The 15,541-nt window shown below is 40.5% G+C and overlaps 1 protein-coding gene across 3 annotated transcripts in view; it reads left to right on the forward strand.

Annotated features, from left to right (window-relative positions):
* Positions 1-14,391, forward strand: part of IDH1 (isocitrate dehydrogenase 1 (NADP+), soluble) — a 30,182-nt gene extending 15,791 nt beyond the window's left edge. For all 3 annotated transcript variants that reach the window (XM_011949829.1, XM_011949828.1, XM_011949830.1), the window contains 7 exons: positions 1,920-2,211; positions 5,750-5,855; positions 7,577-7,754; positions 8,708-8,859; positions 10,893-11,033; positions 11,673-11,835; positions 13,446-14,391. In XM_011949829.1, coding sequence (XP_011805219.1) covers positions 1,920-2,211; positions 5,750-5,855; positions 7,577-7,754; positions 8,708-8,859; positions 10,893-11,033; positions 11,673-11,835; positions 13,446-13,536 — 1,123 coding nt within the window. In that variant the 3' untranslated portion in view covers positions 13,537-14,391. The remainder of the gene's footprint in view (positions 1-1,919; positions 2,212-5,749; positions 5,856-7,576; positions 7,755-8,707; positions 8,860-10,892; positions 11,034-11,672; positions 11,836-13,445) is intronic.
* Positions 14,392-15,541: the final 1,150 nt, after the last annotated feature.

Raw genomic sequence — 15,541 nt, forward strand, 5'->3', positions numbered from 1 at the left:
AATATTGAGCAACACATTTCAGCCAAACTATTGGCAACTCTAAGTGTGTTTGCCTCAGCCCAGAATTAGTCATCAAAATTTGTCCTAAGGACCTGATTGAGTGGAGACATTTAATTCACATAATGTCATTAAACATACTTTTTAATTATTCTAAACCTAAGCTGCTGATGTCTATATTGAAATCATGGTGAGATATAAATGCTTGCAGAAGTCAACCAAACATGTAAGAAATTAGGCATAAAAACATCTTCCAACTAGGTTAAAAAAACAGCATTTTAGGAACCCCTGTTTCAGGACTTTACATGACAGTAGGTGAACTGGCAGGGTTCTTGTCCTTATAATGGCTGCAAAGATGCTTTGAGCCTCTTTAGCGTAGAATCATGAGGAGTTTTAAAGGGGAGTCACTATGACTAGGAGGAAAAAAGTTGGTAGCTGCAGACTAGATAATTTTTGGAGGCTCAAACAAGTTTTAAATTTTTCCAAAATTGCTATGATTATCAGTGGTTCTTTTTGAGGAGAATGGAGCAGATAGTTTGTTTTATGTAGGCTGGACAGTGGTCCCAGTAATTTGTTCCTTCCTTTCTTATCTTGTTAGAAATGTTAAGAAGACAAGCAAAAAATCTACTAATTTGCTGATAGTAGATTCTCCTCATGAGAAACGGTTCCTAGGAACTTGAAAATTACTGATCATACCTCCTGTTGGAGTTGGGATTGGATCAGCATTTCCTGTGTAAGAAGATAACAAAGGACATGACTTTGCTAGATTTATATGAATTATCTAAAGTCGAAGCAGCTGGGAATTATTTTTTATCTGGAAATAAGTCAAGATTACTATCTCTTTGTTTGCATCATGAGTTGGGTAGGAGATCTAAGAAAGGAAGATAAGGGAACCAAAAAGAAATCTAGAGGCATAATAGTTCAGCAAGTTTTAAGAGCTGAAAAACTTTTCTTTAAATCCTTGGAGAACAGAATACATTGTTACATTATTTTGTTTTCTTGCATTTTAACAAATTGTTACATGCTTCAAATAAAGCTTTGCAGTCATTTTCTATGTTCCCTGGACAACCAACATTCTTTCAGCTCTGAATGACCTGCAGTCTTACTGTTGGTGTATATTAAGCTATAACTCTCTGGTATATACAAAACCATGATGATTCCATTACTTACCCAATAAACTGTAGGCTTGTTTCCAGAACAAGCACTTGCTCAAGAATTAGATAATTAGCCGGGCATGGTGGCGCATGCCTGTAGTCCCAGCGGCTTGGGAGGCTGAGGCGGGAGAATCACTTGAACCCAGGAGGCAGAGGTTGAGTGAGCCGAGATCATGCCACTGCACTCCAGCCTGGGCAGCAAAACAAGACTCGTCTCAAAAAATAATAATAATAATTAGGGAAAGGCTAATTTTATGACTGGCATTAATGAAGGAGCCATTAGCATTTTTGGCATCAACTGTCACATCTTTACCTCCTACCACTTTAATGTCAAAATACAAAAAATCCTTTAAGCCCTCCCACCCCCTTTTATTTTTAAAGAACAATATTTACTAAGGGAAAAAGGTGGCTCTTAGGCTTACACTTAATTATACTAATTATATGGAGAGAAACCAGGCCGTTATTTCCTCTATCTGTTGAAAAACAGAAGGCAAAGGGCAGAGTTTGATGGTTTCCATTCAGTTTCCTGATAGACAGCTTCCCATTACAAGAGGAGGGGCAGCCCAGCAGTCTAGCCTCTCTTAGTTCTCTTTTTAGTTGGCACCCATGTTCTGTGTTTAGGGTATGCTAATGCTAAAACTTGGCAGATTTTGGTATACTTGAAGCCTTCACTTTCTGCATAGTGAGCTCTATATGCCATCACTGCAGTTATAGGTTATAACTATCCGTTTGTCTGAAAAATTTTGCTTCTAATTTTTCTCTTTCCAGCTATGATTTAGGCATAGAGAATCGTGATGCCACCAACGACCAGGTCACCAAGGATGCTGCAGAAGCTATAAAGAAGTACAATGTTGGTGTCAAGTGTGCCACTATCACTCCTGATGAGAAAAGGGTTGAGGAGTTCAAGTTGAAACAAATGTGGAAATCACCAAATGGCACCATACGAAATATTCTGGGTGGCACAGTCTTCAGAGAAGCCATTATCTGCAAAAATATCCCCCGGCTTGTGAGTGGATGGGTAAAACCTATCATCATAGGTCGTCATGCTTACGGGGATCAAGTAAGTCATGTTGGCAATAATTTGATTTTCCATGTTCTTTTTTCATGGCCCAGACTTTCCAACTTATATGTGCTTTATTCTTATCTTTTGGTATCTACACCCATTAAACAAGGTACAAAATTGATCAATGCATATATGTATAACTGTATATTTACACACATTTTTTCAAACATACTGTTTTTTTTTCCTTTATCCTTTTATTCAGTTATACCATAGGATATTGCCATTTTTATGTTTGTAATTTCATATGGTTCACCCAGATCTGTGGTTTTCAACACTGGCTGCACAATAGGATTCCCCTACAAGTTTTTTTGGTGGTTTTGTTTTGCTTTGCTTGATTTGTTTCTTTGTTTTAGTTCCAATGTTGAGTACCACCCTACACAAATTGAAATCTGAATTCCATGGGGTTTAGTCATGTTAAAGCTCCCCAGGTGAATCTAATATGCAAACTTGAGAACCACCAAAGATTGTATTTTTTTTTTTTTTTTTGAGACGGAGTCTCGCTCTGTCTCCCGGGCTGGAGTGCAGTGGCCAGATCTCAGCTCACTGCAAGCTCCGCCTCCTGGGTTTACGCCATTCTCCTGCCTCAGCCTCCCGAGTAGCTGGGACTACAGGCGCCTGCCACCTCGCCCGGCTAGTTTTTTGTATTTTTTAGTAGAGACGGGGTTTCACCATGTTAGCCAGGATGGTCTCGATCTCCTGACCTCGTGATCCGCCGGTCTCGGCCTCCCAAAGTGCTGGGATTACAGGCTTGAGCCACCGCGCCCGGCCCAAAGATTGTATTAAACATGATCCCATCATGCATAAAAGAAAAAACTGCCCGGGTACCATCGTTCACATCTGTAATCCTAGCACTGTGGAGGCCAAGTTGGAAGGACTGCTTGAGGCCAGGAGTTTGAGACTAGCCTGGACAATAGAGCAGAACCCTGTCTCTACAAAAATGAAAAGTATTTCAATAATTACATCAATTGCTCATGGAAGAGCCAGTTTTGTTGTTTATTCATATTTAAAGTGAGTAGGCAAAGCTGAGTGGAGTGGCATGTGCCTATAGTCCCAGCTATTTGGGAGGCTGAGGCCTGAGGATCCCGTAAGCCCAGGAGCTGAAGGTTACAGCTATGAGCTATGATCACACCACTGCCTGCACAACAGAGCAAGACCCTATCTCAAAAAAGAAAAAGAAAAAAAAAAAACTGACTCGGTAGTTGAAAGCAGCCTTACTAAAGCATTCCTTCCTGCCTGGAAAAACAGTATTGCTTCTTTACTTCTGTACCAGTAGGCTTGTTGCCAAATTAAGCAAAAAACTGCCAAGTAAACAAAATCAAAGTTCAGTGTTGAAACTGAGGTTTCAGACTTTCACAGAAAGTAGTTTATGTCTTAAAAGGACCTTAAAAACAGGAATCTCTGATGTTGAAACCCAGAGGTTTTAATGTAGCCATCACTGAAAACAGTGTGTTGAGGGTAAACAGTTTAGTCCTTGAGGGATCAGTTAACTTTCTTCCACCCTGTGGCTAAAACTATCCTTTCATCCTGGCCAGAGCCTTCAGAAGTAGCTCCCAGGGGCCCAGGCAAGGGAAGGTAGATGGCAGTGGTGCAAACTCGCTAATCTTGCAAACGTCACCCTAGATTCTTTCGGGCTCAGTCGTGCCTTTTTTGTGTGTGTATCCTTTTTGTGTTTTGTTTTTGAGACAGTCTCGCTCTGTCGCCCAGGCTGGAGTACAGTGGGGTGATCTTGACTCACTACAAGCTCCGCCTCCTGGGTTAAGCAATTCTCCTGCCTCAGCCTGCTAAGTAGCTGGGGATTACAGGCACCAGCCACCACACCTGGCAAATTTTTGTGTTTTTAGTAGGGACGGGGTTTCACCATGTTGGTCAAGCTGGTCTCAAACTCCTGACCTCGTGATCTGCCTGACTCTGCCTCCCAAAGTGCTGGGATTACAGGCGTGAGCCACCACGCCCGGCCTTCCTTTGTTTTTGTTTTGTTTTATTTTGTTTTTAATTATTTTGGCATCAAAATATTTGTAAAAATGGCCATTGCATTTATTAAAGTCCAGAAAGAGAATTTCAAACCTCAGGTTGATTCACAGACTGTTTAAATATACATAAACCTATACAATGCATTTATAGTGCTTTAGTGCCTCAGTTTCTCCCTTTTCAGAAATAGTAATAAATTACCACTCATATTTACTTTACAGACTTTATATGTCAACAATTTTCTGTGTAAAGTAGGTATTTAATCTTCATTGTTAGCTGTTCTTCTACCAACTGTATTTAGTATTCCTTTTTTTTTTTTTTTTTTTTCCCGAGACGGAGTCTTGCTCTGTCGCCCAGGCAGGAGTGCAGGAGTGCAGGAGTGCAGGAGTGCAGTGGCACGATCTCGGCTCACTGCAAGCTCCGCCTCCTGGGTTCACACCATTCTCCTGCCTCAGCCTCCTGAGTAGCTGGGACTACAGGCGCCCACCACCACACCCAGCTAATTTTTTGTATTTTTAGTAGAGACGGGGTTTCACCGTGTTAGCCAGGATGGTCTTGATCTGCTGAGCTTGTGATCCGCCCGCCTCGGCCTCCCAAAGTGCTGGGATTACAGGCGTGACCCACCGCGCCCAGCCTGTTATTAGTATTTCTGTACACATATAGATATGGCCAGCACCTGCTGGTACCTAACTCTGCAAGTATCTGATTCAAGTCATTGAAGAAGATACAATGCAGCAAAGACTTCTGGATGTCTAGTATATGCCAGGCATATTATTCCACTCAGTAGCTGAGGCCCATAAGGGAGGTGTCTGTCCTTGAACAGCCCTTTCCTAAAAATCATCATCATCCCATTGTAGCTGCTCCCAGAATGATTTGATTGCTCCATATGAACAAGTCCTATAACACTAGTAACAATGATACCATGAGAGACCGAACTCCGATGGCCTAAGTAAGGACCAGACCTCAAGTCCTTTGACCCTGGATGCAGTATTTGTACTATATCATAGTTCCTTCCTTGTAAGGCTGATGTAAGAATCAAATGAGATGATACAAGTTAAGCACTTAAAGCATCTGGCATAGAGTAAGGACAAAGCATTAACTACCTCAGTATTACAACTAGTATTGTTATCATCACCCTCTAGGGAGACTTCCCTGGCTTCCATGCCATGGTCACCTCTTTTCTTCTGTCATCCTATAGTCTTTTTTTTTTGGGGGGGGGGTCTATACCCTCTTTTAGCATTTGAAAGCTCTTATATTGCTTTTCACTTGTATATGTCTTTATTGGGTTGTAAACTTCCTAAAGGAAAGTGGCTTATGTTATTCTCTGTCCTCTCCAGATCAGTGCTCAGAAAACTTTCCTGTACATCATATAGGCACCTAATAAATATTTATTGATTTGGGGGAACTTCTGGACCTCTTCATCCACATCTCCTAAAAAAAAAAAAGAAGTTTGACATACTGCCCTATTTGTCTAGGTGTCTTCTAGGTCTATATTGTGTGAATATTTTCCTTATAATTCCTGCTAGGGTATTTTTTTTTTCTTTATACCTTTTTCCCCCCTACATAGTACAGAGCAACTGATTTTGTTGTTCCTGGCCCTGGAAAAGTAGAGATAACCTACACACCAAGTGACGGAACCCAAAAGGTGACATACCTGATACATAACTTTGAAGGTATGTATGACTGTAGCATAAGCTTCATCTTTTTTTTTTTTTACAAATGATTTAGATAACATTTTTATTGCTTTTTTAAAGTTAGTTATGTGGCTGCCTAAAAATATAATCTGAATCTACAGTGTTTTTGCAAAACCCGAAAGCTGACATAAAAAAGTAATTTGCTTCCATGCCTTCCTGTGGCATGATTAAAGGCACAAAAGGGTTAGCCACTTAATTGGAAATGCCTTTAGGCAAAGACAAGGAGATAATTATGCATTTATCTTAAAGCACAGAGAGAAGATTGGCAGGAATCTATTGTGCGTGAATTATATACATTAAATATTAATATTCTCAAATCACCTGGCATATAATCCTGCCCTTTGCTGTGATAGGGTTTGTATCTGGAAGAGGTTGCATTATGTATTTGCTGAAGTTTTCTTCTTGTCCTTCTGGGTATTTATCCTGTGAAAGTGGAACATTTGCTTTTTTGCCTTTTCTTTCCCAGCTACCCTGCTCCCTTTGATGGCAAATCCCACCCAAAAGTTGTTGAAACAATTAGTGGGCCCTTTTCCTTCACTATTGAAGTTGTTGAAAGCACTAACACAAACAAAAAAACCCCAACACTCACCTAGCTTTTGTTTTTCTTGCCTCTTCCAAATAATATCGTTTACTGGAATCTGGTTCTGCAGGTTTCAGCACCTTTCACCCTGAACCCAAGTTAACCCTGAGCGTTGGCATGGATTCAAGTTCTATCTTTAATAACAGAGTTCAATAAGAGTTGTAAAACATGGTGATTACATGTAGCATAATTATTTCTACTTATTTCTACCAACTACACTAGGAGTGCTCCATATCCTCCAGGAGATTATAAGAATTTTCATTCAGTATTTGAAATGCAAGTTTTTCTCAATAACTGAGGATTGAGTGTACCCCTAAAGTTTAAAATATATGTTGGGAATTGTAAAGGTAGGTATGTTTGTCCATTCTTGCGTTGCTATAAAGAAGTACCTGAGGCTGCATAAGTTATAAAGAAAAGAGGTTTAATTGGCTCATGGTTCTGCAGGCTATGCAAGCCTGGCTTCCACACCTGTTCCTGGTGAGGGCCTCAGGAAGCTTCCAATCTTGGCAGAAGGTGAACAGACAATAGGTGTATCACATAGCAAGAGAAAGAGAAGGGGGAGGTCCCCAGACTCTTTTAAACAACCAAATTTCAAGTGAATTAACTGAGCAAGAACTCACATAATCACCAAAGGGGATGGTGCTAAGCCATGCGTAAGAGATCCAACCCCATGTTCCAATCACCTCCCACCGGGCCCCACCTCCAACATTGGGAATCACATTTCAACATGAGATTTGGAAGGGACAAATACCCAAACCATATCAGTATGTAAAAGAAGTTTCAAAATTATTTGCCTTTTCTTACATGTATTTCTGCTTCATACCAGTTTTTGGTATGTCTGCATCTTCAGGATTTTAAAGACTACGTTTTTTCATTTCTATTGTACTTCCAAAGCAAGTTAGAATGTCCTTATCTAGAACTGGCTTTTAACTCATTATATGCCTCAGAAATTTGTAGAATATTCAGGTTGGAAACCTGTCTGGGACTTCTGAAGTCTAGTCTCAGATGTGAGAGCTGAGAAGTAGGTCATTTGGTTGTGATAGGTAACTTTAGCCTTATTACAACTACACTACATTTATTCTTCTCCCTTTTTTTCCTCTCATTGGTTTCTCCTCTACAGAGGGTGGTGGTGTTGCCATGGGGATGTATAATCAAGATAAGTCAATTGAAGATTTTGCACACAGTTCCTTCCAAATGGCTCTGTCTAAGGGTTGGCCTTTGTATCTGAGCACCAAAAACACTATTCTGAAGAAATATGATGGGCGTTTTAAAGACATCTTTCAGGAGATATATGACAAGTAACTATAGTTCTTTTTTAACATTTTCCTTATTCTCAAGTAAGCTGACATTTGTCATATAGAGTATGTATCTCCCTGCCCCTATGATTCTAGGGAAATTGAGTGAAAATCATCACTGTCTCTTAAAGATAAGGGCAAAGCTGAGGTTTAGCAGGAATGAAACAAAACCACTCAGAGTTGCTTTTAGAAAATAAACATGTTCTTAAATAAGGGCCCCACATGAATTTTTTTCAGAGCCAGGTTCTTTAATGTTTAAATAAAAGTACCCTGTTAGTGATAGGAAGTTCTAATTTTTCATGTGGGAGTTTCTACGTCAGACCCATTTCCATTCTTTCTGAAGCCCATTGTTAGAATTTAAAACTCTGTTTTAGTGGAGTCATTTGAGCTTAAGTCTAAGTTTATAACAACACTGGCTTCCACAGCACAGGAGGTGAGCATGTGTTAATATTTAAGACTGGCGTAAGTCTCTTTAGGTGCAAGTGTTCAGGCCAAAATGTTCCTGAGTCATTTTGATTCCTCCTCCTGCTGCCCATCTATACCAAGCCCAGAAACTGTCCAGAATATGTTTTAGTTTCCTGAATGACACCAAGCAGTAGAACAGCCTTTTCAAAAATACATTTTTAAAATAAGCTGAATCTCAAGAATCTGATCTATAGTATAATGAAAACTGAAAAGTGAAGTAGTCATTGGGATACTCTACTGTCTCACTTAATTCTCACAGCTTCCCTGCAAGGTGGGTAAAATTGTTCTTACAGATGGTCAAATTGAGTTTTACAGCTAGAAAATGGTTGGGCTGGGATTTCAGCCAATATCTGTCAGATTCCCGAGTTTCTGCTGCTTCTACTAAAATATATGCTGCTTCTTGTGTGTCCTATCTTCTCTTTGGGACAAACAGATGATATCCGTGACAAAATCAATTTTATTATTATTCTCTTTTCTCTCTTATTTCCTAGGCAGTACAAGTCCCAATTTGAAGCCCAAAAGATCTGGTATGAGCATAGGCTCATTGATGACATGGTGGCCCAAGCTATGAAATCAGAGGGAGGCTTCATCTGGGCCTGTAAAAACTATGATGGTGACGTGCAGTCGGATTCTGTGGCCCAAGGTACGGAGGTGGAGCCTGGCCTGTAAGAACTGGGTCATTCCAGGGTAGTTCTCTAATTTGGGGAGGGGAGTTTTATAGTCCTTTGTTGTAAAATCATGGAATGTTAAAACTCCAGGTCCACTGTCTTATCTGACAGCTAAGGAAATGAAGCTCAGAGTAGAGAAGTGATTTACTCAGGACCACATGGGAAGTAAATGAGTGGATTGACACTCTTGGCTCCAGCCTTAGATGTTAACACAGTTTCTCTCGTAACCTTTTTCCCCACTTGAAGTTTTAAAGCCTACCTGATCTGAAAAATCACTCCCTTTCCCTGCCCTCCTTGTCCTTTGGTGAAAATGTAAAAAACCAGGGCACTCAGGCAAGGAGGGATAAAGTGAGGAGCCTGATCATGTCATAACCAAGCTTTGGTGCCTGCAAAGCTCATTTATCTAGCAGCAGGACCTACTACTCATGTCCCTCTGCCAGCTGCTGTTCTAGTACAATATAAAACAAATGTGTTTGGCCGGGCACAGTGGCTCATGCCTGTAATCCCAACACTTTGAGAGGCCAAGGCAGTGGATCACTTGAGGCCAGGAGTTCGAGACCAGCCTGGCCAACATAGCAAAATTCAATCTCTACTTTAAAAAAAAAAACAAAAACAAAATTAGCCAGGTGCAGTCACATGCCTATAGTCCCAGCCACTCAGGTGGCAGAAGCATGAGAATTTCTTGAACCTGGGAAGCAGAGGTTGCAGTGAGCTGAGATGCAGTCTGGGCAACAAAGCAGGACTCTTGTCTCAACAACAACGACAAAATACAAGGGTTTTTGTTTACTACTTAGCTTATACACAAATAAATTGAGCAAAGAACCCTAGGACTGTTTACAGAAATTCCAGGAGAAGTTTCATGCATGGGGTAAGGACCAAATCAACAGAAACACAGCACCTGGTTTCCTCAGCGCCAAGTTGCCCTTCAGTTTCAGTTGCCCATGGTAGCTGTGTGAACTTGAATCTCCCCAGATGAATGTTTGTTAACTTTAATTATGTTTGTTTTTCCCAAGAAGTACTACTTTTTCATTCTCTTATCAGTGTTAAGCATCTCCTCTCAGTTTGAAAATCAGTAGATCAACCTGGTTAAAGTTAACTTTTATGTCAGATAAATGAGTTACACAATTCTCCTTACCCTGCTTCTGTTTCTCTACATCCTCACAATCATTTGTACTGAATGCAACAGGGGAAGGAGTGTTGTTGCTTTGTGATGACTCCATGGTTGATTATTAACTTCACAGTTGATGTTGGGAGGTAGCAAAAATGGAGAAAATAAGAAAATCAATTATATAGATATAAGAGTTGTAATGTGGTTCTTTCAATAAGAAATTACAGAAGAGAATTGTTGTATTGAGGGTATGAAAGAGAGCAAGAAAGGGCAACTGGGATGTTCTTGGATCAAACCGATCCTGTGTTTACCTGCCTTCTCTTCCCAGTCCCAGCAAGTGTATGAGCAGCTTGAGGGTAGGAGACAGCTCTCATCCATCTTTATTTCCCCAGAACAGCAGAGCATTGCACATAAGAATAATAGTAATAGATTGAGCTCTCACTGTGTCCAGTACTATTCTAAGGAATATATATATATATATATATATATAGTTTTCATATGTATTTATGAATATATGTATATTTATCTAATCCCACAGCAACCTAGTGAAGTAGGTGCTGTTATTACTCCCATTTTACAGATAAGAAAATTGAGCCACAATAGCTATGAAGTCATAGAACTAGAGTGGAATGCAGGCAGTTGGACCCTGAGCCCTCCATCAAGGAGTAGGTACCCCTGAGATAAGTGAGGGGAAAATGCAGCCTTTCCAGATCCATTGGCTCTGACATCTGGAACAGGGATCCTGCCTTCTGAAAGGCAGAATTATTGGTGATTCCATGTGCTCATGTTTACTTTGCTTACCAAGACCTATCAAGATAGAGTCATTCATGTTCTCATTTCTGAGAGACTCAGTGCTCTTCATGCAGTTGGACCCAATGCTTCATGCTCTGCTACTTACAGGGTATGGCTCTCTCGGCATGATGACCAGTGTGCTGGTTTGTCCAGATGGCAAGACAGTAGAAGCAGAGGCTGCCCACGGGACTGTAACCCGTCACTACCGCATGTACCAGAAAGGACAGGAGACGTCCACCAATCCCATTGGTAAGATGGTGTTTACATTGATTTCTCACCAGAGAGTGCTCTCCAGAGGATATCTCCAAAGCAGCTCAGATGTGTTGCCTTGCCTGCTCAGTGTTTTGTGTGCAAAGTCATCACTAAGTAGCTGATCTGTTCTACTAATAAGATCTATTTGAATATGCTTCTTAAAATATACAATATATGCTTTTCTGTTTTGTGGGAGAACATAGGTTACAGAGAAGAATTATCAACAAGCATTTTCCTTTACCCGTGGTGCAGTGAAATGTCACATAAGGCTACAAATCTAAAAGTCACATGGATAGATCCTTTCAACCAGTTTCAAAGATAGCACTTTAAAAAGAGATTACAGCCTGGAAAAAGGAGACCAATATAGACAAGAGATAGAAAAGAATGTGGCCTTTTTCAAATTAGAAAATGCCTTAAGTTTCAAGCACTAGTACCATGACATGAAAATGTGTTTTCTTAAAGTTTCTGTTTGGTAAAATATTTCTAACTTTCCTAAAACTTCTGGCCCATGTTGTTAGTATCTAAAGAAGTCTGTCACCTAAACAAAAAACTATTCTGTTTTTGGGAACTATGAGACATTTGGAAACCTCTGTAACTAGAATGATGGGAGTGTTGGGTATTTTTCCCCCCTTTTAGCTTCCATTTTTGCCTGGACCAGAGGGTTAGCCCACAGAGCAAAGCTTGATAACAATAAAGAACTTGCCTTCTTTGCAAATGCTTTGGAAGAAGTCTGTATTGAGACAATTGAGGCTGGCTTCATGACCAAGGACTTGGCCGCTTGCATTAAAGGTTTACCCAAGTAAGTATAAGATGCCCTAGTGTCTGTGGTCAAATTAACACTTATCCTCATTGGACTCAGAGCATCAGTGCTTTCTGGAATTACATAAATTGTTATTCATCATCTAGTTCAGGAGTCAGCAGATATTATCTGTAAATTGTCAGATAGTAAACGTTTTAGGCTTTGTAGGACATACAGTCTTTTTGCAACTATACAACTACTCAACTTTGCCTCTGCCATTGTAGCAGAACAGCAGTCATAGACAATACAGAATCAAATGGTGTGGCAACACCCCAATCAAACTCTTATGTTCGAAACCAGGCTCGATTTGGTTCATGTGCTGGGCTGTAATTTGCTGACATCCTATCTAGTTGACAATCATTGAATGAAAAGGTTCTATTTAATTTTAAGAAGCAGATTATAGACAAATAGAAACAAAGGTACTTCAGAGGCTATTTTATTCTACACCTTTATTTTCTTTAACTTACCGATGAGAAAAGTGAGCAGCACAAGTTTAAGGTGTGCAATTGATCATAGTCCCTTAAGTATCTGTAACCAATATTTGGGCAAATATTTGACAGCCCATATGTTTACTGAGCATTTTTCTGAGAACATGGTAGCCAGTATCCTGGAGGGATTGGCTCCATATCTCAACCAGTGCATCCACAGAGGTCCCAGGTAGGGTCAGTATACCCCATAATGGGGATATACTTGATCACTGCATGTTTCTTAATTAAATTTTCAGCAAGATTGCAGTGTTTGAAATGGTCTTATCAGTGGAATACCTTTGTAGCCTATTTAATAGGCACCTGTCAGCAGGATTATGTTATCCAGTCCATTGTCTTTTGTTTTTCCTTTATTTTTCTATTGAGACAGAGTCTCGCTCCACCCAGGCTGGAGTGCAGTGGCATGATCTCAGCTCACTGCAACCTCTGCCTCCCGGGTTCAAGCGATTCTCCTGCCTCAGCCTCCCAAGTAGCTGGGACTACAGTTGCGTACCACCACGCCCAACTAATTTTTTTTTTTTTTTTTTTTTTTTGTATTTTTAGTAGAGACGGGGTTTCACTGTTAGCCAGGATGGTCTCCATCTCTTGACCTTGTGATCTGCCCGCCTTGGCCTCCCAAAGTGCTGGGATTATAGGTGTTAGCCACCAGGCCTGGCCCGTTTTTGTTTTCCTTAAGACACTGATAGAAATAATAACATTATATCCTTTTTTAAGGACATGTAACAGTTTGTGGGAAGGTGGGTAAAGGTTTGGCTATGCCCTGAATAAGTTTTGTTATGTTTAAGAATGAGGAAGAAGTGGGATGATTGTGGTCTCAGCAGCATTAGTCTGAACTGAAACTCCGTGATAATTTCACCCCCAAAGCTACATAGCAAGAAACCTAACTGAGTATGTGTGGATGAGTCTCTACTGCAGGTTGCCTAGAGAGCCTGAGTACTGAGCCTGGGTCAGCCCCAGGAACCTTGAACATAGTCATTGTCTATAAATTTTGTAGCTTACTAACATGAATGCGTTTTCTTCCAGAAACAAAGAGAATACTATTTTAAGTAGCATTTCTAGGACTTTACCGCTACCTGCTACCATATCAGAGACAAACTAAATTTTCTTTTTTTTCCTCCCCGTTAGTGTACAACGTTCTGACTACTTGAATACATTTGAGTTCATGGACAAACTTGGAGAAAACTTGAAGATCAAACTAGCTCAGGCCAAACTTTAAGTTCATAACTGGGCTGAGGAGGATAAGTGTCTTTTGGTAACTAGGTCTATAGGTTTACATTTTTCTGTATTACACTCAAGGATAAAGGCAAAATCAATTTTGTAATTTGTTTAGAAGTCAGAGTTTATCTTTTCTATAAGTTTACAGCCTTTTTCTTATATATACAGTTATTGCCACCTTTGTGAATGTGGCAAGGGACTTTTTTTAAAATTTTGTTTTATTTTCTAGTACCAGCCTCGGACTTCGGTTAGTACTGATTTGTATTCACTGTCACTTTTTCTCATGTTCTAATTATAAATGACCAAAATCAAGATTGCTCAGAAGGGTAAATGATAGCACAGTATTGTTCCCTAAAATATGCATAAAGTAGAAATTCACTCCCTACCCCTCCTGTCCATGACCTTGGGCACAGGGAGGTTCTGGTGTCACAGATGTCCCGTTTTGTGAGGTAGAGCTGTTAAACTTGCACGTGACTGTAACAAAATATGAGTGCAACTCAAATGTGTTGAAGATACTGCAGTCATTTTTGTAAAGAGCTTGCTGAATGTTTCCAATAGACTAAATACGGTTTAGGCTGCAGGAGAGTTTGGAATCCAGAATAAATACTACCTGGAGGTTCATCCTCTCCATTTGTCTCTTTCTCCCCTGGCCTGGCCTGAATATCATGCTACTCTAAATTTAGCATATTTCATCCAAGTGCAATAATGTAAGCTGCATCTTTTTTGGACTTCTGCTGGCCTGTTTTATTTCTTTTCTGTAAATGTGATTTCTCAGAAGTTGATATTAAACACTATTCTGGTCCTTATCTTCTCCTGAACTGTTGATTTTAATTAAAATTAAGTGCTAATGACTATTCTTCTGCGTTTCTGTTCATTGGATGCCAAGCACCATGCTACGTCCTAGCCATAGGAGTGTCATCTGAAAAAATTCTCTGCTCTTAAAAAGTTTACCATGGTGGAAACAGGTAAGTAAATAGTAAGATGTAGATCCTGCAGTGAAAGGAAAGGGGACCAAAGAAGGAACTAAAGGAAGAATTAAGGAATATTAGAGAATATATTCTATCTATGCACATGCTAAGGAGTTTAGTCATTATATATATATTATCTTGTAAATGATTAGGGAGCCAGTGAAGACATTTAAGAAATAAAGGACTTGATCATATTTTTATTTTTAAAAATAGCACTCTGGGAAACTTGTATAAAAAATGGATGGTGGCTTTGGGAGGCCAAGGCAGGCGGATCACAAGGTCAGGAGTTCAAGACTAGCCTGGTCAATACGGTGAAAACCCATCTCTACTAAAAATGCAAAAATTAGCCAGGCGTGTTGGTGCACGCCTGTAGTCCCAGCTACTCGGGAGGCTGAGGCAGAAGAATCGCTTGAACCTGAGAGGCAGAGGTTGTGGTGAGCTGAGATCACACCACTGCACTCCAGCCTGGGCAACAGAGCAAGACTCCATCTCAAAAAAAAAACAAAAAAGAATGGATAGTGGGGGGTGGGAAGGAGGGTGTTGGGTGCAGTTGAGGAAGGAGGACCAGTTAGGAGGCTGCTGCAATACTTCAGGTGGGAAATGATGAAGATCTGACCGGAACAGTGGCACCAGGAAGAGAGCGGGATAATCCCTGAGATAACGAAGTTGAATGGATGGGTCTTGGCAAGATCAAGGATATGTGGGCATAGAGGGACAGGAGCCAAGTCAAAGATGCTTCCCACTTTGTGGCTTCACACCTGGGGAAAGGCTGCTCCACATCCTAGCATCTCTGGGAGGGAGGCTCTGGTGAGCTTTTGTGCTCTTACACATCAAAAGTCAGTGAGTTGGGGTGGAGATCCTTGGTAATTTCTAGTCTACCTCCCTGGCAAGCTTGGAATTGGGCCCCAGACCCTGCTCTACACAAATCTCCTTGAAGGCCCAATGAAACATGAAGCTTTTCAGAATCCGATGGCATGGAGCTTATTCAAAATGAGCTTTTGACCAACTTCCCTCAGCGCTTACCCCCAAAATACATCC

The sequence above is a fragment of the Colobus angolensis genome, unplaced genomic scaffold (assembly GCF_000951035.1).
Source record: "Colobus angolensis palliatus isolate OR3802 unplaced genomic scaffold, Cang.pa_1.0 Scaffold30, whole genome shotgun sequence".
In the NCBI taxonomy this organism is placed as follows: domain Eukaryota; kingdom Metazoa; phylum Chordata; class Mammalia; order Primates; family Cercopithecidae; genus Colobus; species Colobus angolensis.